We start from the raw sequence: 25,360 nt of genomic DNA on the forward strand, positions 1-25,360 counted from the left end.
GTTAGAATGTCGGCGTTCGGATTCGGGGAACTCCACGATGGTGGGAACCCGATGACCGCCGCTTTCCGAACTGGCAAAAATGCTCCAAAGAAAAAAGACAAGCCAGAAATCGTTATGCCAGACCAAGAAGATCCTGACGAGAGGTTAAAACAACCACGGGGCGTTCTTCCACAGGGAATGCGCTCGAAAATCGACGCAGAAAAGGCGCGCTTGGCTGATGGAACCGTCGACAACCCCGGTAACGCGCCATCGATAGATCCGAACAAAGAGCTTTGGGTGGAAACAAGATCACCGGCTGGAAAGGTCTACTTTTACAACGCTAAAACAAGGAAAACGGCATGGTCGCGCCCGAGCAAAGCTCAAGTTATCTCACAGCAACAATTCCTTGCACTAGCGATTTCTCAAACATCCAAAGCGACTGGAAACTCTGGAGCAGGGGTAATCTAGCTTTGTACGAATCTATTCAACAAGTTTTTTCTTAGAGCTTTCAGGCTCCAGCGGCAATGCCAGCGATGTTGATGCAGATGGCGCCGGCAGCAGGTACCGAACATCTTTCCAAAATCTCATTTCAAAGTCATTTATAGCGGGTATCGTTGGAATGGGCGCATCAAGAGGTGATGATTGGGTTCAACAAACAACTGCCGATGGAAAAGTCTACTACTACAACAAACGAACACTAGAAAGCAGCTGGACGAAACCACAGGCCCTACTTGAAGCGGAAAAAGCTCAAAGATTCATGGAAGAACAAAAGGCTAAAAGAAAACCTGTCGGAAAAGTAGCCGTCCCTGGAACACCTTGGGCGATTGTTTGGACTGGAGACGGACGACACTTCTTCTTCAACCCTTCGGCGAAGCTCTCGCTCTGGGAAGTGCCAGAAGAGCTGAAGTCTAGATCTGATATCGAAAAATTGATCAACGATGGTCCAAATGGCCCAGAACAAGAAAAAGACGATGAAGAAGAGCAGGAGATGCCAGCAGTTTCACAAGAAAAAACAGGCCCTACTCCAGTTAGTATTCCCGATGAGTCCACAGGTAAAGTCATGCTTATTTTTCGTTTATGGAAATATTTCGTTAGGTGAGCCGCCAGCGAAGAAGCAAAAAGAAAACGAGGAGAAGCTCGATATCTACTTCGACGTAGCACGAAAAAATAGAGAGATGAAAGCAGCGAAGCTCATCGAAGAACTGCCTCTGGAAGTTAGATTAGAAAAATTCTACGATTTATTGCGGGAGAATAATATTTCCGCCTTTTCAACATATGAACGAGAAGAGCGTAAACTCGACAAAGATGATCGATTCCTCCTGGTAAGACATCATTAATTTGAACTGTTTTCTTGATATTGGTATATTCTAGCTTCTCCCGACAGCAAGAAGACAAGCGTTCGACGATTTTCTAGCAGACAAAGCGCAGCTAGAAGTGAAATTGAGAAAGGCTCAAAAAGACGAGAAGATTGCCAAGTTCGAGGAAATGTGCGAAAATTGGAAGGGAAACAGATTCTCCGAATTCGCAGCTCGTTTTGCTCGTGATAAGCGATTTCTTGCCTTTGACAAGATGAAGGAGAGAGAAACGCTCTTCTTTTCTTACAAAAAGAAATTAAAGGACAAGTCGCTCAATGACAGTAAAAAGAAGAAAGAAGATATCAAACTTGATTTCATGGACATTCTGGACAAGAAGAAGTGTCAGACACTGAAAAACTGGGAGGAGGTCGAGGAAAAGCTGAAGGACACTTCAGAATTCAAAGCTGCACCTGAAGAAGAAAGGTTAGAAATATTCTCCTTGACTAAATCAAGAAATTTTTTCAGGCGTTCCTGGTATGTGGGCTTCCTCAAAACACTGGCTCTTGAGCAGGATGAAGATGCGAAAATAGCGTTGAAACAACACGAAGCTGAAGAGAAAAAGCGACGCATGCAGGAAGCGATTGAAAAGCGTAAAAGGGAAGCTGATGAAGCTCGTGGGGCCCTCGGCCGTCAAATGGATACTGAAAGGAAAAAGCATCAAACTGAAGCAGCCAAGTAAGCAATGATATTGAAGATCTTAGGGATCCTTTACGTTCATTTTTAGGGATACTTTTATGACCATGTTGTCTGAAAAAATAAGAAGCACAGATTATAATTGGGACGACGCAAAATCGAAACTCAAAAAAGAATCACGCTGGAGCCAAGTTTCGGATCTCGACAGAGGCGAAATGGAAGCGTTGTTTCATGAGCATATGGGTACTTGAAAACTCCTTCGGCTGTTGATTTAAATTTATTTTTTTGTAGATAGTTTAAAAGAAAAAAGAAAGAAGGCATTCCATCAATTATTAGCAGAAACCAAAGTCAACACGACATCGAGCTGGAAAGACATTAGAAGAAAAATCAAAGAAGACATCCGTTATCAAAAGTTCTCTTCTTCAGAGAGAAAAAAAGAGCGAGAATTCAACGAGTATATCGACTCACTTGGCACAAAAGCTCGCCAAGAGTTCCAGGAAATGCTTGAAGAATGTCGCCTGATAACTTATGAAACAGAAGGTAATGATGAACAGTTGTATTTGTTGCTAAAAGTTTCGTTTGTAGAAGCTATTCGCGATGAAAACGAACCTGGAAAAATCCTCAACGAAATCGTCGAAGTGCTCAAAGTCGACACTCGCTGGAAAGCACTGGCGAGTTTAGGCACCGAGCGCAAGCACATGACCCGAGGTTACATCCGTGAAAAGCATCGTGCTGGTCCCCTGCCCCCATCACTGCCTCGCAGCGAAATCCTATCGGTGCACCGCTCAACAAGCAACGTTAAAAAACCTGAACTTCACAACTTACAACCTTTCAAATAAACCATTATTTCTGAAAATACGCAACTGAGCTGTCTGATTTTACAGGAATGGGAATCAGACGAGGATGTCGAAGACATTTTCTAGTGCACGGCGAGATATGCAAATAGGCATTTTAGGCTTTAGGGCACCCTTTGAAGTCTATAAAGATTGTTACGCTGATAGGCAGACCAAGCGTAACAAGCAGCTGTTTGCAGTGACCCGTGAAGTCTCATACAGTCTTGCTCGGCATGTGCCTAACCTACGTCAGACCACGCGGTGGCAAACGTGTGTTCCGCTTATGGGAAATAAATCCAAACTCGTTCTCACAAAATCATTTCCCAGCGAGAGAGATTTGCAAACTCTTTTCTTCCCTCCCAAAGTGTCTTTACCCGCTTGTCCTTCAGACAGAGTAGAGCTGTTTATTTGTTCGAGAATCACTAGTTCCTTTTCTAATTTCTAGTTTCTCTCCAGTAAAATTGTAACTCATAAGGCCTCTAGATTTAACTCACTGTTCACGCTCCATTGACTCTAGTTCCTATCCGTTTCACTAAGGAGCGTGTGAGTGATCAGAGAATATTTAGCCGATCATATGAACATTAATTTTTAGATCACAAAAGCTAGTTGTTAAAATCGAGAACGCCAAGCTACACGAAAAAAGAAAACCATGCCAGTGACACCAGGAAGACCCTTCGGCTGTGGCGACATTGTCTTCGCCAAGATGAAGGGATTCCCTCCATGGCCAGCTCGAATCGACATGATCCGCCCTAGCAGATGCAATGTGCGAGAACAGGAGAATCTACCAACACCCCACACTGATCCTGACTTCCACTGGCCCATCTTCTTCTACGGGAGCCATCAAATCTCCTGGCTGCCACAGAAAGACCTGTTCGAATTTGAGGAACATCGTGATGAATTCGGCGCAAATCCTCAAGTCAAGCGAGCAATGGAAGAATCTCGCAAGAACACTTTCATCAACTTCCAATTCGGCGAAGGAAACAGCGGTATTGCATGGTCGGAACGACATTCTCAAATGGCTCACGCCTGGTTCCGACATCAATCAGATGAGGTGGCAAATGAAACTGCTTGGGACAGACTTCGTAAGTATTTCCTTTTTTTATTTTGAAGCTCTTATGAAGAATCAAGGATGAATTTTTATTTAAATATTTTAGCTCCGCGTAAGAAGGGCAGAAAGTCAATTTCTCGAGTGAGAGTAGACAGCAGCCCAACCAAAGCAACACAGGTGCTCGAAGACATACCCGAGGTGAGTAATCCTTTTATGAAAAAATATTTTTTTCTGGCGTTCCGTTAATTATTCTATAGCTTACCGATCTCAATGCCATCGAAATATCAGATTCTGAGCCGGAGTCCGATACCCAGTCGGACGAGGTAAATCTTTTTTTACAAAAATGATCTTCCGGAATAACCAGTGATTATTTTGATCCGTTCGTAAATTGCATGTTTCTCACTAAAAATTTTGTCGACTAGGATTTTTCGATTACAAACTGACATTGATTTTAGGATGCAGTCGTCGTGAAATACCAGGATTCCATCCACAGAATCGAGGATATCAATGAAGGAGACTTCATCGCCGCCATGTACGAAAAGCCATACTACGGTTTAGTCACAAAGAAGACCAAGTCTCACAGTGGCGATTCGATTCTTGTCCAGTTCTACACCCGCAGCGATAAGCATGACGTCTTCATCGAGAAGAAAGGGGACGTAGATCGAATCACGGAAGAGCGACAAGGCTACATCTTCCTCCACGCCTTGGCGCATGAAGTGGTCATGTCCAAAACCAAATCTGGAAAGCAGAAGTGCTTCGTGATCCAGGAATACACACCTGAGGACTTCGATCTAGGTATACAATATTCGTTCTTTTCAATTCTGATACCTGTATTTCTTTATAGCCGAATCCAAATGGGGCATGAAAGTATCCTCTCTTCGCGGAGTCCCAGATGAAGAAGAAAACTACGAGAAGAAAGTTCGAGATCTCATCAAGAAAACAAGCAGCCTCTTCTCAAACCGGTAAAAACATTCGATTTAATTCATATTCGTAACAAATCTGTTCAGCGGCATCTACAGGATTCCCATCGGATGCGAAAAGCTCCGACCACTTCTTGGAATGCCAGACGTCTTCGATGTTACGATGTAAATTCCAGATGAGCTCATGAAAACTTCAGAAACTGACCCTAAAATTCACAAGTTCGAAGATTTTCGACCCTACTTGCTCTTTACAACTCTTTGCTTTTTCGTTGATATCTACGCTACTGAAAAGTTCTTTCTAATCATCTTTTCGCGTTCTTAAATTTATTACAGTTAAATATTTTTATCATCTCAGCGCTTTTTTGTTTACCTAAAAGTCTCCATTGTTCCTTTCAATTGCACTCGTACTGTTTACGGGTTAAATTTCAAGTCTATAAAATTTTGTTTGTTGCTTCGCCACTTTCCAATTATTATGATAATAAATTTGCCAAAAATGAAATTCGTATTCTCTTAGTAAAGCGACTATTAATCTTCGAAATTGTTTTTTAATTTGCTCCATCTGGCATAGAGAAATCAGCATCGTAAAAAATATAATTATACGATAGATATTCTCAGTTTCGTACTTAGAGGAGAATCTGGTGGCATTTGAATTGAACTTACTTTGCAACATTCGTTCCCATCAATTCCTAAGCCCCAGTAGTAGGATAAACGTCGTCATTTAACATCGTTCCGAAATTCTGGTGGTGCTAATCCTAGCGCTCTTTGATGCACGCTGAGTATTTTTAGCCACGCCAGATGGCCGTCTTTGGAGAAATATCTTCCCATGACTTAACACCTTCGTTGATAAGGGAAAAAGTCGTGGGCTTATGTTGTCTGTGACGATAAAATTGGGAAAGTTGACCTACGTGAGAGTGATTCACGATGTCTCCAGATGACATAGCGCCTCTATAAAAGCGCACTGTCTCACCGAAGGCGGCCTATTCACTCCGGGAGTAAACATTTTATCGTCATTCGGAAAATTCATTTTCCGAGAAATACGAGAAAAGAGAAAAAACTCTGTACTCTTGATAAGAAATCAACAACGAAGATGACTTACGAAAACTACTCAATGCATCAGGCAGAGATAAACGGAGTTGTAGACAGGTAAAAAAGCCGATTCCGAGGATCTCGTTTAACCGATTCTTTAGATTCTACGTCCCAACAGATGTCAAGCTTGAGCCAGTTCTTGACGAAGATTTCCGAGAGTATCGACAAGTCCAACGTCCTGGTCGAGCGCCGAGGATCCCCGACGAAGAACTGAAACCAGAAGAGCTTGCAGCAAGAGAATTGAAACGAGCGAGAAACCGAGAAGCAGCGAAACGAGTCCGTGCGAGAAGAATTCAAAGGGTTCAAGATTTGGAGCGAGAACTTGACAGCGCCAAGTGAGTTGTATAAATAAGATTATTACGTATTCATATGTGTATTTTCCCTTTGTTTCCAAGCGCATAATCATCGCTTTTTCTCGAAACGTCATTTTTTCTGTTTTTCTTTGGTTCTGGAAGTCAATAAAATTTTATAAAGACGTAATGGATGTATAAAAATATCGCAATATTTGAACTGCTCATAAATATATTCCCTCAAAATTATATTTCAGAAAAGCACTCGAATCCGAAAAGACGGAGAATCAGAAACTTCGGAAACAGCTTCAGAATTACCAGAAGGGCAACAAAGGCGATGAAAAGGAAGAACACTCAATGATCCAGATGATGCGAAAACTCAGTGCTTCTGACAACATCCAGGTCGTTCCAACTGAGCATTCTTCTTACATGACTCCGTATGGATTGATCTCTCCGACATTGCAGTTTGTCGGCTCTCCACTGACGGCTGCCGCGAACATGCCAACCTCAACAGCCCAGATCTTCGCCTTTCCACAGTATAATGACAGCCAGGATCAACCCAAGAACTACACTCAGCTTCTGAGCGACTAAGAATCTTACGACGCGCACAGATACCTTCTCAATGACTAGTTTTTCTGGAAATTTTCCGCACACTGACCATAAAAACATGCGCATTCCTTCATTGTGCCTACAATTGATACTCATTATCTGAACTTCAACACCTTTCCGAAATTAAAGATAATCAATAAAATACAAGTTTTATAAACAACAGAAATGTAAAAACTTCACATTTCTTCTTTGTCCTTGTTGATTGCAGGCGAAACTCAAACAGTGACGATCCTTTTTTTGATACTTTGCATTTCTTCTTCAACAAGCGCAATTTTTTCCTGAGCTTCTTTTGAGCGATTAATTTTGCCTTCTTTTTCTTCCGTTAATTCTGCGAGCTTGCACTGTAAAAAGGAACGTAATTATGTTGATGTTTCGCTACAAACAGAGACCCAAAGGCAATTTCTCTCTGAGATAATCTCCTAATTAGACGTTAATTGAATGAAAACTCACACGAATTCACGGATTTATATCTTTTGCATCGGCAAATTAAGACTAAGTTCGCACCTTGCGCTTTTTTAATAATTATTCCTCACTTTTCCTTCGAGATGTATGCCTGGCACACGTGGAGGTATTGCTCGGTATTTTCCCTCAATAAATTTCTACCAACTTTGAGCTCTTTTTGCAGAAGACCTTCAAGCCTGCCAAAGTCTTCAAAGTAACCAGTATTATTTTCATAGCGCTTCCGTCCTTTGATAAGACTTAATTTATACCTGCTCATTGAAGAGATAAACTTACGTAAGCCAAGTTGGGCAAGATCGAATTTAACGGCTGACTTTGGGCGTACATTCGGCACGGTGGTCTTTGTGACTTCCGGACATTGAGTACAGCCCTTATCAATTTCGGTTGGTGGGTCCTCAATTAATTGGTCGAGTCTCTTTACTGGGTTAATAAGGAGACTCATTGCGGTCATGGTTTTCTTTGAATTCTTATGTATTCGAGTGCATACTGTCTTAAATTTCAGACACGCTAAATCTTTACTACTAGAAAAGCCCGAAGAAGCTCAACTTGCGAAGGGTTAAAGAAATTCGAAACGATTTTAATCCATTTCTTTTTTGCTTGGCAAAAGACAGACTTTTCCTCTTCAAGTTGCTCTTTTGCCTCCTGCGTTTCAATACGAAGCAGGAGGATTTGCTTTTCTTTCTGCAAAACCAAAAGCTCGAGCTCTTCAAGTCGCTCCTTGCTCGCTTCCAGCTTCGATTAAAGATAAACATCAGCAGTACTAGTGGCTCAACGTACCTCAGCTTCCACGAGTCCGACTTCCAAACTTTCAAGCCGTTGCCTTTTTTGAGGGCCGAAAAATCCGAGCACGTTTAAAAATTCGAGATTTTTCTTCCTTTCCTTGAGTTGACGAGATTCTCCTGAAGATCTTTTACGGCTCTTTTGGTTGTTTCGATTTCCGATACAAAATAGCGACGTTTAGCTTCTCCTTTATTTTCCATTTTTATAGAACTTTTGCTTTCGGGATCTTTTGAACTTCAAAACACTAGTCAGACATTTGACATTTGCAGATGCAGTAATTTTTGTTGAGTTTTATAGTGTTGGTTTAATAAAAGATCTTTGTTTCCAGAGTTTGAAATTCGAGAGCCTGAAGTGGGTCAGCAAATGATTTCGTAGCAATTTTGAAATAAAAAGTTTAACTCCACGATAGCATAATTTATCAAATCAGACATGAACTTGTGAAGATCATTTTTATTGAATAGTCTTGACCGCAGTTTGAATAGCGAAGGCTCAGTTGATGTCAGTGACGATGCAGTGGCGGTTGCAGCTTGGAATAGAAGGAACTGGTCTGGCGAATCGTAAAAACTCCCTTTCATTTGCTGAAAGACTCTTGATATTCTTGTCTGAATATGTTAACAAACTAGAAACGCTTTTTGTCGAGGCGGTGGAAGACTTCCTTCTCCTTGTTTTGTCCTTGACGATGTCATGAAAGTAATTGAAGATTTCTAGCAAGGTGAGAATCGAGCCGCCTAAAGTATGATTGTTGTCAATGAATTGGCATTTCGTACTGAATCGTCTATAAATTATAAACATGTCTGGATGGTTTTCTTTGAGTGTTTCGTTAATAAGCTTCAACGACCATAAAAGATAGTTAATTTCAATGTTACTGTAGCATTTTTTATAATTAGATGATAAGAAAGCATCATCACCAAAAATGGAGAGTAATTAAGTGTTAATTATTGTTCTAGAGGTCCGCGTTACGCGCCACGTTTTGAATTTAAATTACAAAAAATAAAAAGTTGTTTCACTTGCCAATAAAGAGGCCCATTTGTCCACCAATATCACCCAGAAGCGCTCCGAACTCATATGCCTTCTTCTGCTCAATCTTTTCGTAGTTGAGCGCTTCGAAGAAGACGTTCAACTAAATGGAATAGCTAACAATAATTTACGCCGTATTATTTCTGCGTTGGATTTGTCCTACTTTGCGAAAGCATCAACAAACGCACGTGGCAATCAGTGGATTTTAGTGAGGCTGGGAAGGGCTAGTGTCTACCTTTGCGAAATTTTTTCTGATGTAGTTCTGCGGCTTCTTGTATTTCGCCGACAAATATTCGACTAAAATAATTGTTGTTTCTCCTTTGGTCGATGACAAAATAGAAGATGCTCCCACCTGACGCGTTCGACGGTAGTTTCAGCAACGAAATTTCCTTTTCTAGGGCTCAACATTTTGAAGAAAAGGAAACGACTCGCAAGAAAATAAACCCGTTCCTTTGAATAACGACGGACATCACATGGAGTGGCGCATACGCACTTTGAGTTGTCCTGAAAATTGCTTTATATTCCAGAAAAATGAACTCTACGTTCACTTCCACTTATTCAAATCCATGCCCACATTTGGTTCATATCTGAAACACAAAGAAAATGCTAGGGGTTCTGTCAAAACAAACGTAATGGCGAAGCAAATAATTGAATTCAAGTTATTCGCTTCCCAGTTTTGACCCTTGCATTCAAATAACACTCAGAGTGGAACATCTAAAATATGATATGCAAACTTAAGAATCACTTATTTTATCTTTTTTAAATGTTAATTAAAAATCAGCATTATTTGGTGAAGACTGAATGGAGATGAAAAAAATTGTTCATTTACCTCGCCATCGTCTATGTTTCGGTAAAATTTTTCAGACTATGATTTTTAGTTACTGAGATGTTAAAAGTGTTTTGAACGCCCATAATCCGATGAGCGGAGCCCGTCTTTCAAAATAATCAAACGATTTTATGCCAAAAAAATCAACGTGGATATAATTATATAAAACGTTTCTACTTCACAACCTCTAAACTTCTTTTGACAGAAATTACCTTTGAAGTAAGACTATCAAGTTCTTGATCAGCACATTCCCATTTATTTGGTTGACAAAAGCGTGGAGGTTCATCGGGCAAGAAGGGCATATGAACCATTCTAAATTATTATTAATCAGAAGCAAGCGATAATTTTTTAGAATCAGTCATTTTATCAATTAAAATTGACCCAATAACTCCTTAAAAGGATGCAACAAACGATTTTTGTTTAGGGCGTGTATTTTTGAATAAGCTCGGAATAAATATTACGACTCACCTACAACCGCATTTCGCAAGCACCTGTTTTGTTTCGCACGTGATCCGGCATGCTTATCAGATGGGATCTGTTTTAGATAACTTTTATTCTTGCGGCTAGCGTGGCCAAGAGTTGCTACTAACAAATTCAATAAAAGTGAAAGGTGTCTGAGGTCGATTGGGTGGAGAATTTTATCATGCATCTGATTAGGATCCCGCCCTGATATTGAATAATTATCAAAATACTTGTGGTCCTCTTTGTTGTTGTTTTCCTTGCAGACTCCCCATGGAGGCGGTAGAAATTTCACTCGCTGCTCTTGAGTCGCTACTAGAGTTTGAAAGCCAGGAACTATTCCAAAACCGAGCTCGTGAAGAAACGGCGGTTCCAGTTGAGAATGGAGCTGGATTTTGAATCCCGCTTCAACGGACAACTCATCTAAAGGTTCATGGAAATTATTCAAAACCGCTTCATCTCAAACATATTAAATCATAACTGATTAGAAAAGATGTCAAAATTCAAGTTCGTTTAGATCCAACGAGCACTGGCCAAGTTTATTATGAATTACTGTCATCGCGGGAAAAAGATTATGTTATAAATGGAAGGGAGCAGTGGAGGACACGACCCTTGTTCCCAAATGATAATTGATGTTGTCCCTCTTAGACGAAATCAACCCTAGCACCTATTTTCAAATTTGTCGATTTTGAATAATATTTTGCCTCAATCAGATAAGCTTATTTTTGATTAACCTCAAAACGAATTGTGCCCTTTATTAAACTCTTATTAAATCTTTTGAATAAAAAAAAATAGTTACCATTGTCAGACCACACGGGGATATATTCTTCTTGCTCTAAATTGAGAAGAACTTCCAAGCCATTGTCGATTCCACCTTTGAGCGTTTTGAGAATTTTTGAAGGATCAGCTGGATTGTTGAAAGTTAGGCATTTTCCATGGCGCGTGAAAATAGTAGTCCAGAACTCGCTTCCTAAATTAATCCTCTTTCCCGAATCGATTGCTTTTCATTAAGGACCCCCCCGTCAACAATTTTCGAAAAATCTATTTTCGGAATTTCAAAATTTTGACCCCGGAAATAGATTCTACGGGTGAAAAAACGATTTTGAGGCTTCATTTTTTGGGGGTCTATCTCGACTCCTTCAACCTCAAAATCGCCTTAAAAAATTGGACTATTTGACGAAAAGTGATGAAAATGGCCTATTTTTGCTAGAAAATCAGATTTTTCTTGGTCGAAAATTGCTCCGAACAAGTTTATATGATGTATTAAACTTCAAGGTACACTCAGAAGCCAAAAATGGCTGTTTAAAAATTTTCGATTTTTTGAGGAAAATTGTTGACGGGGGTCCTTAATCATTTACCCTGGAAAAGTTGGAAGTTGCAATCAGATAGTTAAAAACTGTACCTTTGCAAGTCTCACCGCGATATTTGCAGTCGACGATTACAGAGTTCAGTTCGTGTCCAGTCCGATCTGCATATTCGAACATGTCAAATTGGGCAGCTGGACTTTGAGACGGTTCACTTCGAGAAGCACAAGTTCAACTTTAAGTTATCAATAATAACTTGTTATTAAAGTCAAGGCCAACGTGGTTAATTATTGACGAATTAGAGTCAAGGGCTTTGTCCCAAAGCAATTATGACTTCGTTGACTAAGTATTTATTTATGAAACCGCTATCTTTGGTACCCATTGACGACTTTTGCGATTTTCTCCTTTAGGTTGGCTTTGGAGATGTTTAGATAATCTCAAAATAAAGGCGATGCCACAACGTGCATCTGAATAATTATTCATAGACAAACAAAAAGGGTACTTTTGTTATCTCAAGTCGGGAAATAGCCACTTTTGCCTTTACGCAAGGTCGATCAGTTTTCTTTTAAACATGTTCCTGAGAGAGTCTTGCCAGTATTATCCTGTAGAAAAGGAGAGTACGTTCTGTTCTTCGTGATTAAGCCGTTGATGAACCCGATATGGAAGATATCATCAACGGTCAATTTCGACAGGCGGTTCGAGTTTAAATTGCAAATCGTCAGCGAGGGAAAATCCATTGGCTCCTCGCTCTCCAGCTCATCAATTATGGTTGTATGAGGTCGTCTAATAAAAATATTAGATAAAAAAGAATATATCAATTGAAAGAAAACGAACCCCAAAATCAAATCTGAACATCAATCTTATTGTTATCGTCTTTATTCGCCAATTAAACTTGGTTTTGTAAAAGAAATTTTGGTTTGGTTAAATGATTAACTTACTCCCTAAACCGCTGGATTGCTTCGAGCGTGTGCGTCGCGAAAAAGCCCACAGCTGCCATGAAGACAACTGCCCATACTGTCTTCTTGAGGTCTATGCGTCCGGCGTAACAAATATTCGAAATGCCGTGCAGCGTCGAGCTACTCGAGCACTCGTACAACGTTGTTATCTTTACCCGATGGACAAGCGATGATAAGCCCCCGCCGAGCTATTTTTCAAGACAATAATTTTCTTTCTCTTTGACGCCCTTTGATCGGGCTCCCCAAACTATTCAAGAAAAAATAGCTCAACTACAGCAATAGTAAACACAGCCTTATCAAATTTTAGACGATAACGAAATTCTAGAGGAGCATTTGGAGATGCCTTTCTGCCTATTTTTCCACTAGAATGTCTTCCGAAAGCAGCTCGAAATGTGCGCGACTTCGATTAGCTTTTTCAAATAAATTCATTTTTGAAAATCTTAAAAATGGTTAAATTCTTATCAATGATGATGCTTTAAAATCTCCTTTGAAAAGCTCTTTACAGTACACTTTTTCTCTTATTGTAACGCAAAAGCTTCTCTATCATTCGACCGAGAAATATTAAAAAGGTTGTAAATGTATTTGAAATTGGCAGAAAAATATTCACTTTGTTCCTGTTTGGAATAAGCCCCCGATTAATCTACGGATTAGGTTTTACATTTTTGTGATCAATATCACAATATCACCGATAGTGGCCACCTAGCCAAATGTTGTCTCGTTTTTCTTCGTCTGAGCTTGCAACCGACTCTGCCACTTCTCAAAATAATAAATCAGCACCAGGCCAAAAGCCAAACCAAAGATAAAAATATGCTCTAATGAATTCTTACCTGGGGTTGTTAGTGTACCAACATCACGCTGATTTCTTCCAATTCGGCCTATCTGCTCATTTACAATCTTCAACTGGCTTTTTATAATAAGAAAAAGTTGTTCTCTTTGTTGATTTTGAAGCCAGTTCCTTGTGTTCAAAATGCGGGCTTGCTTTGAAAAAATAGTCGTTTGCTGGAACTGCGTAAGAAGATGGATATGTTTTCTGAGCAGGGATTAGTAATTTCGATGGCCGCTTGATAATATGTTGATCTATAAAAATACCGACTTTTCCAGAAAAAAAACTTGCGTTCAAAGATTGACGCATAAAACGTGGTAAGCAAAGTACCGTCTATTTTTTTTACTCTTGATTGTGATTAGTAAAAGCGAAATATTGCTACACTTAGTAAGAGTGCTAAATTAGATAAATGCGGTACTTGAGTTATTAAACGAGCCCCTGTTGCTGCTGATAAAGAAGTTCGCCACTTGTTCGTGCTCTAACCGAGTTACGACTGATAATTACACATGGCCAAATTTGTCCACTTGACTTTGGAAAAAGAGGGCAGTTGTCTAAAACGAATACGAACTCAGAGACATCTAAAATGAGCGTAACAAATGCCTTGGAAGGTACACGTGGTCGTAGTCGGGTTCTGGAAGATCGTGTTGACAGGAACATCGCCGCTCGTACTGTACATTCGAAGCGGCTTCATCCCTAAGTTCAAAGTCGAGAAAAGTGCACGGAGGAGCGCTTGATAAATGAGCTTGCACTGAGTGAGGTCTTTGGGACGATGTTCAGGAAAGTTACATCAAAAGAAGATTTCTTCCAGAAACGTTACTTTTGTATAAATTTAAAATATGCTACTGTAAGGAGTCTGCTATACTGCCTTTTCCCACTGGAAGAATGCCTGCTAATCTCTAAGGACAACAAGGAAGAGTCGGTAGTAGAGTAATCGTTGCTGTATATTTTGTAGAGAAAAGTTGGAAATAAATAACGAGTTGCTCGGAGGAGGTAAAAGTTACGAATGCCACTTCTGATCGGGCTCGACCGGAGTTGCGCTCGATCAGATAATGATAACGTGGGCGAGAGTCTAGCAAACCCTATACTCCCCCTGAGACTTGAGCATATGATAAGAATAGTGGCAGGAAAAGACTTTGACGCATCTAATGAACAGGATCTTGAGAAAATGCTACATTCTGGGTTCGATTCTGCGTTAAAAAACCACGTGGGAGAAAAAGCATGAATCTAGACCAGAATATGTTGAGTAGCTCTTCTAGCGATGGCGAGCGGGCGAATCGGCTGGATCAGGGATTGTGCTCAATAAATGGTCGGCGACGGTCTGTAGTGATAAAGTCTAACCTTTTCAGGCCCCGGTCGATGATACAGAGCGAGCTCTGTTGGACCTGAAGGGGCGGCATTTTTCGCATAGTTGTAGCTCTTGCTGCTGGAGCTATTGATGTTCATCGGTTGAACTTGGGTTTTCACTCGAGATGATGTCCGCGGCGCTTTCGGATGCAGTTCGACAACTGTACTGTTCGGAGAAGCTTCGGGTCGAGTTCGCTTTTGACGTCGTTTTTGCACTGGAGTGGGTCTCTTTTGTGATGCGACATTTTCTGACGAATTATTTAGATCTGCCACATCACGCGACTTGACATCTAAGTTCTGGGTAGATAGAGCTTGAGAATGGGCTGATTCGGAGATGGTGATTTCCCAGGTGGTTCCACCAGTAGTAACATCCGCGGCATATTTCACAGGCGAGATATCTGGGTTGATAGTCTGAACCTGAGACCTTTTGACGGGCGTATAACTCCTCTCCCCCTGAGACGATGAACCCGATTGAGTTGATTTCTTTGGAGGTGGAATTCGCGGTTGAGCTATTTGATGAGCCTTCGACTTGATAGTCGAGGTGAGGTGAGGGAAACTACGGTCCATTTCGAAATCGTCGATGAATCTCAAATTGTCGAGTCGTCGAGAAGCGTGACCACTGTGCTCGGTGATGCTGGCCAAAGCTAAATCCAGCATCTTACCGTTTTGTAGAAAGAGCAGATGGCGACGATCGGAATGCAGGTAGAAGTGGCGTCCATTTAGCATCATCTCCGGACACTCGCATCCCCATTCAATCGCAAAGTGTTCTTTGTGAGTGTTGGAATCCGCGGCTAACCAATATGCCCATTTTGGAGGGCGAGCCAATCGCATTTGTAGCTCCTGTAGCGCGAGATTCGCGTTTTGTGACCATTTGGAAACGGCTGTGTCAGTCGCCGAGTTTCTGACTGAGTAAAGTGGCACAATGCGATGAGAAAAGCTGTCTGTTGCGCTCTTTTCTCCCACTGTCGTTTCAAAAAATGGTCGAACCGAAAGGGGTTCAATTACCGACGTGAGTTCCTTTAAGTTCCCTGGGGGTTCCATCATCCGCGGTTTCAACAGATTTTCTGGGCCTGGCCTAGCCTCAGACTGCGTGATGTCTCGGCCAAGGAGTCTCGCCGGTTGTTGGAGGGGTACTTTTGTTTCCGCCCCGAACGGAAATTTTCCCGGTTGACCATTCCGAATCAGCGAAGCCTCATCTACCTGGTGTGACTTGTCGCTCTTGTCCGGAAATGTGATGTGTAGCACCTCTTTTACTCGCTTCGCTGGGCATCCTTGGTCACGGGAATTCGGTGATGCAGCTAACGTAAACTTTTTGTTGTCCGCGGTAACGTTGGTAGCTTTAGATCGCTCATTGTGGGTGATTCGGAAGCACTTGACTCTACTATGAGCCACACCCTTGAGTTTTATCGTTTGGGACTTTGTCTTCGTAAAAGAGTTGTCGAAATACAACGTAAGAGTTCTTAACTTGTTGTCGACAGCGAGTCCGTCTATCGCTGCGTTGTCGAGAACGTCTCTGCCCAGTAGATTCGGAAAACCGGCGGGCGTAACCACCAGCTCGACCTTGATTTGTGGTCCATCGTTGAAGGAGAACCGGCAATCCAGTAAACCAAGTGGCCTTTGCGGCGGTGACTTGGGGTCGAATCCAGAAATGTCGAATGGGCAGGGTTGGAGTTGTTTGAGAATTTGGTCGGGTACGCAATCGACTGAAACTGTAGAAGAAGCAGCTCCGCTGTCTACCTCCATCATGGTGTCAAAACTTTTAGAGTCCACCGTGATGGTTGTAGCTGCGAAGTTAGTCTTGATTGAATTCTTCGACTTCAGTTGATAGTATTGGAATGGTTCCAGTTGTTCTTCAATTGTCGTCTTCATCACTTTCTTTTCGGATTTGTCGTCGCAGTCGGTATCTTCGCTATTCGAGTTTCCGCCTTTCGGGCTCTTCTTTCGCCTGTTCCATCTCCCGCCTTTCTTCTTTTGGAAGTTGACGGAGACAGAAGTGTCAACTCTGTTTTGGATCGTTTGTTGTGCCAGGCGAGCAAGTTCCTTTATTGAGAAGACGTTACTCAGCGAAGGAGAAATCTGATTGAAAACTTCAGGCTCGTTGGATCGTAACTGAAGATAGAGCAGCATGGCTTCTATGACTTCGAAGACATCATCGGCTTCTAGGTCTCGATTTTTGTGAGATTTGAAAGCGGCTTTAATCGCCCCTCTCGCCTCTCTCATCTTTTTCTGGACTTCCGCGGCGTAGTGCGCGGTTGGCTTCGTAGGGTCGAATTCGATGTCCCATACTTCGGATAAGGAGAGGAAGAAGTGGCTTCTATCGCCGAAATTTTTTCTAGAATTGTCTTTGCGTCTTCCCAGGTTGAGCACTGGAGGATTTCTTCACCGATCTGTCGTTCGATGGAGATATCGAGGTGTGAGTAAACGCAGTTCAAGAATGGTTGTAGTCTGCTTGCGTGACCTTCGACGTGTGCTTTGTAAAATATTGAAAGTCGGCCCAGGAAGTTCGTAAATTCTGCGTGTGAACTTCCATCGAGTTTGGAGGTGTCTGTCATGTATCGTGTAAATGTGGCTGTGATGTGAGCTTCTTCTCGATAATCCGCGGTTGTTTGGTGACCTTGGGCGAAAGACTGGGAACGGTTGAGTTCGTGTTTGCAGAGGGTTCCCATCATTTGGTTTATCCGGTCCCGTTCCAAGATGTTTTTGTTGATAATCGGACGCAAGACTGGCTCTTTCGCCGGGTCAGCTTGTATCTGACTCTCAAGGTCGCGGTTCATGTCCAGAAGTAGTGAGATTCGGACGCCCGCTTCGTATATTGATCCCGGATCGTTGTCGGTCATAGCTCAAAATGTGCGAAGTCACGAGATCTTGATCAAAAGTTTTACCTTTTGGGCCCTCAGAAATAGCCAGCAACTTTTTACGGTTACTGACAATGACGCTGAGGTGCCGATGTACGCGTTGTCGATCTCGGAGTTCTTGTCTTCTCTTGGCAAATTTTCTCTTGCTGGAAGTGTTTTCGTAAAATTCTCTGTCTTCTGTGTTTTTGTTTTAGTTTCCGCGGCTTTGTGTCTTCTGATTATTTTCAGAGTGAGTGGTGTTTCGTTTTCGCGTGTGTAGGTGGGCGTTGCGTCACTTGTCCGCGGCGGGGCCTAGGCGGCGGCGTGGTGGCGCGCGCGAGGTGTTGGAGGTGTGTGTGTGGTGAGCGAAGGAGTAGCGCGGGCGTGTTCCGTTGCTCGGTGCGTGGGTTTGTTGTTTTATTCTCGCGGCGATTTCGGATGGCGGTGATCAGGGCCAACGGAATTTTTGTGCGCGGCGGGAATTTCTGTTTTCGTAATTTTCGTAATTTTCTCTTGAAACGGCGTTTCTAGCGGTTCCAAGGAAAATTAGGAGTTGATTCGTAATCCGCGGTCTCTGATTGGTCGAAACGGCGAAATTTACTCGTCGGAGAAGTCGTCACTTTTCCAGAATCTGGGTCTTCTTGACACCACTGTAAGGAGTCTGCTATACTGCCTTTTCCCACTGGAAGAATGCCTGCTAATCTCTAAGGACAACAAGGAAGAGTCGGTAGTAGAGTAATCGTTGCTGTATATTTTGTAGAGAAAAGTTGGAAATAAATAACGAGTTGCTCGGAGGAGGTAAAAGTTACGAATGCCACTTCTGATCGGGCTCGACCGGAGTTGCGCTCGATCAGATAATGATAACGTGGGCGAGAGTCTAGCAAACCCTATACTACAGTATGTTGTACTACATGCAATATGGAGAAACTGTTCAGAATGCAGACTTCTTAATAAATATCGTGAAAGCTTTAATCTTGAGCAAGAATAACCAAAAGCACATTGCCAATATGATATTGACTCATTTTGCATGTTCAAGATCAGAGCTTTCAAACTCATTGATTGATGATTTTTGCTCTCAATTTAGATTTAGACTGTCAGAAGTAATTTTGCTGTTCTTCATGAAACTTCATTCGAACGAACTTGTGACTTTGATCTAATTTCACTTGGCAGCCGAATCCGCCTGCGAGTTACCGTTATTTTCCGTTTTAAATTGTGTCAGAAAAAGATTAACTTCTGTTAGAAGACACTGTCTGCGGTCTCGATTTCCTTACCCGCTCCCTTAGGAGGTTCCTTCTGAACATGTGCCTTTTATCCAGCGAAGAGTACCGATGTTTCTGAGAAGTCATCTCTTCTCGACAAAATCTCTTTCTCCGTTTGGGAAATGTTAAAAACGCAAATTGGTAAATAACCAATTCGCTAAGCCACTTCCCTTGTAAAATTGCTCGCGGCGTGTGCCCAAGGGATTTTTTCCAAAATAGATTTTCCAAATCTACTTTGTTAAGTGACCTCCTTCAGAAGGGGTTTTTGTATATTCGCTCTCGTAAATCATCCGAGGGTTGGCCGATTCATCGCCGACAAAAATGGATAGAAATCAATTGAGCGATTAATTTTTAAGTTTATTCTCCGTTCTAAGCGATACAGGCTTTGTGACATAGCATTTAAGTTCCTTAAAATTGAACCTATATCAAGCTGATCTATAAATATTATAGAAGCAGTCGTCATTTTAGCGTCAATTTCGCTTCTCAGACAGCTTTTTTGATTTAAAAAACTGTCTAAAAAGCTTCTTCTTTCTGCCAAAATGACGAGAAGTTCTTTCAGACGGCTATTTTTCTCAAGCGAATTTTTGGAGTCTTTTGTTGCTTGCACTTTATTTATGTCGATTACCTTTTTGTTGACTCCGAGCTGTCATCTGTCGCTGCGTTAACAAAAATTTCTGACTGTTTAAAAACCTCAAGCTTACTTGTCGTGGTGGACATACTTTGCATCCAAGCACTGGAGTTGGACATCGAGGAGAACATAAAACAAGGGATCAACGAAGCAACGTCCTACAGCTCATGAAAACGTATCTCTTTCATCACTTCTTTGTCTCTTTCTTTCTGCCGAAGGTATCAAAAGTGAGCTGGCTCCTAGGGACGATTTAAGAGTCCGAGGGGGAATGCAAACTCTAATCCACGCGAGATACGTTAATTATCGGAAATTGACATTATCGAACTTGGCATCTCAAAATTTGCAAGAATTCGGTTTCATTCCCCTTTTCATTCAACCCTTATTGATCTAGAATAGTTTAATTAGTGCAGTCTCTGGATTAACGACGTTCACGAAATTGTATGTTCTATGGTATCCATTTATATCCCCGAAAAATCGTCTATCCACCTGCACGTGGCACTTGCAGCCAGAATTCGCGGGACCTGTCGATTTCTTTTTATCAGACATCGGCCAAATATCCGAGATGATCTGAATTTTGGTGTTGCGGAATCGGCTTATGGAACCGACCCAGCGCAGTCTACTTCCTTTTGAGATAATATCGCCAAATGTTGAGAAATTCCGAGGCTTTCTAAAAAGCCAAACTTTTTTGTTGAACAAAATTTAGAAACCAGACTTTTGGGTTCTTACAGGAGATCTTCTTGCTCCGGCAAATCTTCATGTAAAAGAAAGCCACAAAGCTACAAAAGCTACGTCTGTTTTGAACTCGATTTTGATGAACTTTAGTTGAAAAGTCGAAAGAAGCAACTTTACAATTCCAACTTGGCGCCTAAATAAGAGTATTTTTGACGAACATGAGAGGTCTAGACTCGCGTGGAACACCATTCTTTCGAATTCAACAAGCCTGGTTGCCCTTTGAAAAAACACTGTGTCGCCAGAGCGAAAACATAGTGGAACGTGTGCTGTAATTTTCGATGAGTAAATTTCCGCAGATTTTGCATTTGCGAACTTATTTGACTCGCCCTTTTTTCCTTTGTTTCTCACGGGGCTTATCACTTCAGGTGGGCAATTTTGGGCAGTCGATTTATTTATGTCTTTTGTTAAATTATGCAGTTCGCATTTTTATTTTAGAGAAATTGTCAGAAGATGGTGAGTGGAATTGGAGTTGATAGGGCGGAGAAAAAGCTGCGGTCTGTAATTGCCGCTCAAGAAAGTTCACTTTGCTCTTTTTTCTCTTAAGTTTATTTTCTACGAAGGGAGAACCTAAAGAAAGGCGGTTTGATATGCCCACGTCTCGAGTTGGTTAACTTTCCGGCGACTGGACGAGGCATTGGTTGTTCAAAATCCGTCGTTGTTTCCGAAAAAGTCATCATCATTCCTCCCTCGCTCATCATTACTGGAGTTTATGTTCTTGAAAACTGCCCTTCCATCGCCGGAGCTTTCGAATCCATCCCACCCAGCGAAAGAACGGAAAAAGTCGATGTCCAAGATTTGCTGATTCTTTGGCTGATGATGCAGCGCGCGGCTGGAGAGAGTTCTAATTTTTACGATTTCCTGGCAATGGGATCTTGAAATTTCCTTCCAAAAGCAAAAACGGGTTGAAACAAGTTTGAAATGCGGGTTCGAAACATTCCGCGGCTTTTTGCAATTTATCTCTTGTTGAGTAATAGATCCAAGCAAAGAAACATTGCCGAAAAATTTTACGATTCCGTTAACATTTCCTCCTTCTTTGGTATGCAACCATCATTATTAGTATTATTGTTTCACTATTATTATTGTAGCTTCAATATCTTCCACTGCAGGTGCGGGAACGAGCAGCGAAAGATAGGAAAAGGAGACAGCTAACGACCTAAATTTAGTGAAAAAACAAGGGCATATTATTAAAGCGGGTGGAGCGGAACATGTTGCCAAAACGCAACTTTTTCGTACAGAAAACATGAAAACGTGTTTTCCGTTAATTTGGATCGCTTTTAAGGATGAATGGGATAGTCAGAAGATTGATAAGTACCAATTTTAAAGGTCTTTAGAGTCCCTTTAGAAAGAGCCGAAACACGCCGAAAATTTGTCAAAGGAAAGGAAGCCAGCAACACGTTAGGGTTACCGCTCGGTAGCAGTGTGAAATATGCTTTCAAAACCAAGTGTGGTGGCTCAGCTTGTTGCAAAGGCAAGGCAGAGTCTGCCTATAACGCTTAACTGGAAGGAAAAGTTTAAAGAAGATCTATTTTTTGAGTTCAAAGAGATGAAATTGCATAATTTCATGAACACAAATATTATATCAATTTGTTAAATTTGAAAAAGGACTGGCTCTGGGCGACAGCAATTATAAGTCTGAGGATGAGAAGATGATCCTGTGTTCTTATAGAAGCTAAAAATATAAAGCAGGGTTAACTTTGACGGGGCTCTCTGAGATCATCCTCAATTAGAACTCGTTTTTTCTGCGCAGATGGGTTAAAAATTCAAGAGTACAAAAACTACCGCTGGCTTGAGGAAAGGGGTTGAAATCGATTGCGATTTACTTCAATTTGGAACTTCCAAATGTTTCTGAAACTGTGTTCGAACTAGAGTTGTTTAATGAACTTTTTCGGGCGCGCGGTTTTTAGTACAAACATAGAACGTGGGTTTCCCAAATCACCATCATCCTTGTTGAGCCATCACTAGCTAAGCACGTAACATTTTCGGAACCCTTCATTATTTTCGTGAAATGGCTAGAAATTCAACAAAAACAATCATTAACAGATCGAGTTGGTTGACCATGAATTTGAAACTCGCTTATTCGACTAATCAGATCTTCAAGTTCAAAAAAGAGCGTCAAAATTCTCGTTGTAATTTCCGAAAATAGCAATAAAAACAGTCAGAAAGAAATCAACCCCAAAAAAGCGAGGGACGGAATTTGACCGCGCGGCACTAGGCAAGGATTTGTGATTCTGAAACAATGTGGTGATTTGGTAATTGGATTAATTACTCGAATTTTGCAAGTGCAATTATCGAATCCTTTGAGCACCCTGGTTCGATATGCTCAACCACAGGTACGACACGTGGAACGCAGCTTTTCACAAAACCGATCGTAGTTATTCAAAGCATTCATAACACGTAGCATTTATTCAAGTTTACACTTTCTCTGTTAGAAATTTCAAATTGAGGAAAAAGGTGAAATATTCGGCGCTTAATTTATTGGCATAATTTATTGATTCCTGATTAAGTCGGTCCAACAATGCTGAATTCGAATTCGATCACAATACAGGACGACTTTTAGTCACGTGCATCAGGATTTGGTCTCTGGATAATAAGACTCTCGTTGAAAGACTTTTATTCACCCAAAAAGCAGTCCGATCAAAGCTGGGGAGCAACTGTTCATTTCCTATGGCTCGCGCCCTGATGATGACCTGCTGCTCGAATATGGCTTCTGTCTTGGGTTCTAAAAAAAATATCCGGCTCGATTTGATTTTTTTTAGAAGTGATGGTGATTTGCAACCAAATCGCGTTGTCTTCAGCCAGCGCCAGGTCGCAGACGCTTGTTTTACCATCGCTGGTGTTACTAAGAGGATCGGTTCGCGGTTTCAATAAGCTTGTAATTATCAGGCTCATTGACCAGCAGATCTAAAACCGATGGAAAAGTACCTTTGATGAGAAAATAGAGCTTTCCAGAAGCATCTACGCCTCGAACATCGAAAACTTCTTCGACTTTGAAGCCACTGACAATCTTCTTTGGTAAATTTTCTTTCGAAAAACTCAACAAAAAGTTCATTTCTAGTGCCACGAAGGAGCTCATTCATCCGAAATTGATCACGTTTGTTGTCTGGTTAGTCTCAGATGCGAAAAACGAGTCCCAACTTCTTGAAAAAGCCGATTTTGTCCGAGGGTTAAACAGCGCAGCGCAAATGACAGATTTGGACACCCTGAATTTTATCAAGAAACAAACATTTGCAACAGTCAAAGAGTTATTTTGGCAGACTCTCCAGGCACGTAAGAGCATTTTTCTCTAATTGAGTTGAATCGAGGTTGAATATTTCGACGATTCAGGACATGGAAGCTCGAGATGGCCTCGGTGGAAGTGCGTGTCGACTGGGTGAAATGATTCAAGGCAGTTGCAAAATCCTGAGGGAGGAAGGAAAGGACATCTGCAGGTTAGAAAGATGGAGTTTTTGCCAGAAGACTGTTGTGTCATTTTTATGTAAAAACACGCCTATTTATAGGATTTTCATCAAAAATGATGAACTTTTAAGTTTGAAGGCTCCACTTGAATCTCTAACTTTGAGATTTCGAGTTGAAGTAAACTCACCAAACTTTATTAAAGTTTAAAACTGACGCGCATTCAGTGAATCTCGTTAGAATATCAAAACGCTTTTTCAGGCACTGGTTAGAAAAGCTACAGTAACAGAAGAGGAGAGACGAAAAGAATCATCGCCACCATTTACCGAAGCTGAATGATTTCAGGCTGAATATTCTTACATATTATATACATTTCTTGAACGCGAATAAAATCAACGCAAATGATAGAAATTGTGGTTCTGCTGAGTGCTGAAATTGCAGTTTGCGGCGAGTGAATGTGGTCATCGTAGAATATGAAAGGCCATTACAAGAGAAAAAAACAGAAGAATGAGATTTTTGAAGCGACAGCTGAGGCAAAGGTAATTATTTTTTGATTGAGATAGTTTGAATCTAAACGGATTTAAGGCGAAGTCTTTGTCTTTTTATTGGCTATGTTGTGTACATAATTATTGGAGCGCTTATCTTCAAAAAGGTTGAGCACCAAGAAGAAAACCAAAAATGCGAAATCGCAAAGAACGAACTTATCAAAGAGACGCACCGTTTTGGAAACGAGTACATTTTCGATCTGGGCTTGAACTTGAAGTACTGCTCCGGAATACCAAGAGTAGCGGCCGCTAATAGGCAGGCAGGGTATTTCGATCCCGAGCTCGTGGAGATTTTCGAGGAGTGGTTCGAGTCTGGATGCACCTTTGCCGCATTTAATCACTTGACGGACGAGTTGAAGCTCGTTGGAAATGGTTTTTTATTTAAAAATTTTTTTTTATTTCTTAACAAGATGTAAAACCATCATTTCTGTCCACGAGTAGCGCCCCAACTATCCGACTTTTATAAATCAATCATGGCCGTAGGAGATATGAAGCCAAAGTTCGACGAAGAAGTATTCACGATATCTGGCAGGAACGGATCTGACGATAATAGTGCTTGAACTCCGATGAACTAAAAAACACAATAGTAGCAATTTCCCGATTCTCGTGGTTTTAGAGCGCACGTTAGATCCAAACAAGGACTCTGCGAAAAATTTTGAAACAAAGTGCTCAGTTCGGCATACATCACTATCAGAAACTGAACGAAGCGTGCGAGACGCGCTGGGATTTTGAGTCTGCCTTTTTCTTCTCAGGTCGGATAATTCCCGCATTCATGTTTCAGCTCTATCTCAGGAACTGTAGCAACAACGATTGGCTACGGGAATATAGCTCCATCGACGAATACTGGAAAGGTCTTCACTCTCGTTTTCAGCTTGATCGGAATTCCTTATTTTGGAATTTTAACGTGTTGGGTTGAATTTTGAGAAGTCTAAAAATCCTGTCGCAAAATTCAAACAACCCTTTGTAAGCGTGTTCTTTCGGAAGATATCAAAAGAGCAGTCAATAGCATCAAGGACCAAATCAGCTACGGATTCTAACTTCCGTATAAAAATTGTCCTGAGTTTCTGGAAGAATCCGAATTTCAGGCGACGATTTCACATCTGCCCAAAGTACATTGCCCAGTGGATCTATATCGGGTGCGGCGTTGTTTCGCTGATTTTGATTCCTTCCTTCATTTTCAATTACATAGAAAGCTGGTCGATTTTTGACTCGATCTATTTTTCTCTTATTTAGGGATGAAATATCACT

At 41.4% G+C, this 25,360-nt stretch overlaps 5 protein-coding genes and 1 long non-coding RNA gene across 7 annotated transcripts; 4 read left to right on the plus strand and 2 right to left on the minus strand.

Moving 5' to 3' along the window:
- Position 1: 1 nt before the first annotated feature.
- On the plus strand, positions 2–2,841 carry LOC145705580 (transcription elongation regulator 1-like). Its single transcript, XM_081783063.1, has 9 exons — positions 2–438; positions 483–540; positions 585–1,031; positions 1,075–1,301; positions 1,351–1,757; positions 1,800–2,009; positions 2,059–2,210; positions 2,259–2,507; positions 2,553–2,841. Exons 1-9 carry the CDS (start codon positions 7–9, stop codon positions 2,804–2,806), a joined length of 2,436 nt encoding a protein of 811 aa, XP_081639189.1. The 5' UTR covers positions 2–6; the 3' UTR covers positions 2,807–2,841.
- A 287-nt stretch (positions 2,842–3,128) lies between these two features.
- Positions 3,129–5,274, plus strand: LOC145705590 (uncharacterized). Of its 2 annotated transcripts, XM_081783072.1 has the most exons (7): positions 3,129–3,343; positions 3,393–3,882; positions 3,955–4,046; positions 4,106–4,171; positions 4,304–4,643; positions 4,693–4,810; positions 4,856–5,274. In XM_081783072.1, the coding sequence occupies exons 2-7, from the start codon at positions 3,450–3,452 to the stop codon at positions 4,935–4,937; spliced, it is 1,131 nt and encodes a 376-aa protein (XP_081639198.1). In that variant the 5' UTR covers positions 3,129–3,343; positions 3,393–3,449; the 3' UTR covers positions 4,938–5,274. The 2 variants fall into 2 exon arrangements, with proteins under 2 accessions (XP_081639198.1, XP_081639199.1); XM_081783073.1 differs by lacking the exon at positions 4,106–4,171 and having other exon boundaries at positions 3,132–3,343; positions 4,856–5,273.
- A 581-nt stretch (positions 5,275–5,855) lies between these two features.
- Positions 5,856–7,030, plus strand: LOC145701722 (uncharacterized). The gene is made up of 3 exons (XM_081778939.1): positions 5,856–5,911; positions 5,956–6,189; positions 6,402–7,030. The coding sequence occupies exons 1-3, from the start codon at positions 5,856–5,858 to the stop codon at positions 6,733–6,735; spliced, it is 624 nt and encodes a 207-aa protein (XP_081635065.1). The 3' UTR covers positions 6,736–7,030.
- Positions 7,031–8,427: 1,397 nt separating this feature from the next.
- LOC145705599 (uncharacterized) lies at positions 8,428–8,721 on the minus strand. The gene is made up of 2 exons (XR_014134613.1): positions 8,613–8,721; positions 8,428–8,570 (listed from the first exon to the last, which is right to left on the minus strand). It is a non-coding gene; the product is annotated as an uncharacterized LOC145705599 (long non-coding RNA).
- Positions 8,722–8,955: 234 nt separating this feature from the next.
- Positions 8,956–11,796, minus strand: LOC145701723 (acid-sensing ion channel 1-like). Its single transcript, XM_081778940.1, has 9 exons — positions 11,697–11,796; positions 11,094–11,264; positions 10,397–10,717; positions 10,304–10,355; positions 10,048–10,147; positions 9,471–9,513; positions 9,362–9,409; positions 9,245–9,306; positions 8,956–9,112 (listed from the first exon to the last, which is right to left on the minus strand). The coding sequence occupies exons 1-9, from the start codon at positions 11,776–11,778 to the stop codon at positions 8,996–8,998; spliced, it is 996 nt and encodes a 331-aa protein (XP_081635066.1). The 5' UTR covers positions 11,779–11,796; the 3' UTR covers positions 8,956–8,995.
- Positions 11,797–24,074: 12,278 nt separating this feature from the next.
- On the plus strand, positions 24,075–25,149 carry LOC145701724 (potassium channel subfamily K member 10-like). The gene is made up of 4 exons (XM_081778941.1): positions 24,075–24,106; positions 24,153–24,484; positions 24,905–25,023; positions 25,081–25,149. Exons 1-4 carry the CDS (start codon positions 24,075–24,077, stop codon positions 25,147–25,149), a joined length of 552 nt encoding a protein of 183 aa, XP_081635067.1.
- The last annotated feature ends 211 nt before the right edge of the window (positions 25,150–25,360 follow it).

This window comes from Oikopleura dioica, chromosome PAR (assembly GCF_907165135.1).
Source record: "Oikopleura dioica chromosome PAR, OKI2018_I68_1.0, whole genome shotgun sequence".
Lineage (NCBI taxonomy): Eukaryota > Metazoa > Chordata > Appendicularia > Copelata > Oikopleuridae > Oikopleura > Oikopleura dioica.

Bases quoted from the DNA above. Each gene is read 5' to 3' on its own strand.
- LOC145705580 (XM_081783063.1), top strand. From the start codon at position 7: ATGTCGGCGTTCGGATTCGGGGAACTCCACGATGGTGGGAACCCGATG. The intron at 1,302-1,350 runs GTAAGACATCAT...GGTATATTCTAG, and splicing joins AAGATGATCGATTCCTCCTG to CTTCTCCCGACAGCAAGAAG. The intron at 1,758-1,799 runs GTTAGAAATATT...AAATTTTTTCAG, and splicing joins GCTGCACCTGAAGAAGAAAG to GCGTTCCTGGTATGTGGGCT.
- LOC145705590 (XM_081783072.1), top strand. From the start codon at position 3,450: ATGCCAGTGACACCAGGAAGACCCTTCGGCTGTGGCGACATTGTCTTC. The intron at 3,883-3,954 runs GTAAGTATTTCC...TAAATATTTTAG, and splicing joins AACTGCTTGGGACAGACTTC to CTCCGCGTAAGAAGGGCAGA. The intron at 4,644-4,692 runs GTATACAATATT...ATTTCTTTATAG, and splicing joins ACCTGAGGACTTCGATCTAG to CCGAATCCAAATGGGGCATG.
- LOC145701722 (XM_081778939.1), top strand. From the start codon at position 5,856: ATGACTTACGAAAACTACTCAATGCATCAGGCAGAGATAAACGGAGTT. The intron at 5,912-5,955 runs GTAAAAAAGCCG...CCGATTCTTTAG, and splicing joins ATAAACGGAGTTGTAGACAG to ATTCTACGTCCCAACAGATG. The intron at 6,190-6,401 runs GTGAGTTGTATA...ATTATATTTCAG, and splicing joins CGAGAACTTGACAGCGCCAA to AAAAGCACTCGAATCCGAAA.
- LOC145701723 (XM_081778940.1), bottom strand. From the start codon at position 11,778: ATGTTCGAATATGCAGATCGGACTGGACACGAACTGAACTCTGTAATC. The intron at 10,148-10,303 runs GTGAGTCGTAAT...ATAATAATTTAG, and splicing joins CTTGCGAAATGCGGTTGTAG to AATGGTTCATATGCCCTTCT. The intron at 9,113-9,244 runs GTAGACACTAGC...TATTCCATTTAG, and splicing joins TCAGAAAAAATTTCGCAAAG to TTGAACGTCTTCTTCGAAGC.
- LOC145701724 (XM_081778941.1), top strand. From the start codon at position 24,075: ATGAGATTTTTGAAGCGACAGCTGAGGCAAAG. The intron at 24,107-24,152 runs GTAATTATTTTT...AACGGATTTAAG, and splicing joins AAGCGACAGCTGAGGCAAAG to GCGAAGTCTTTGTCTTTTTA. The intron at 24,485-24,904 runs GTTTTTTATTTA...GCTCTATCTCAG, and splicing joins GTTGAAGCTCGTTGGAAATG to GAACTGTAGCAACAACGATT.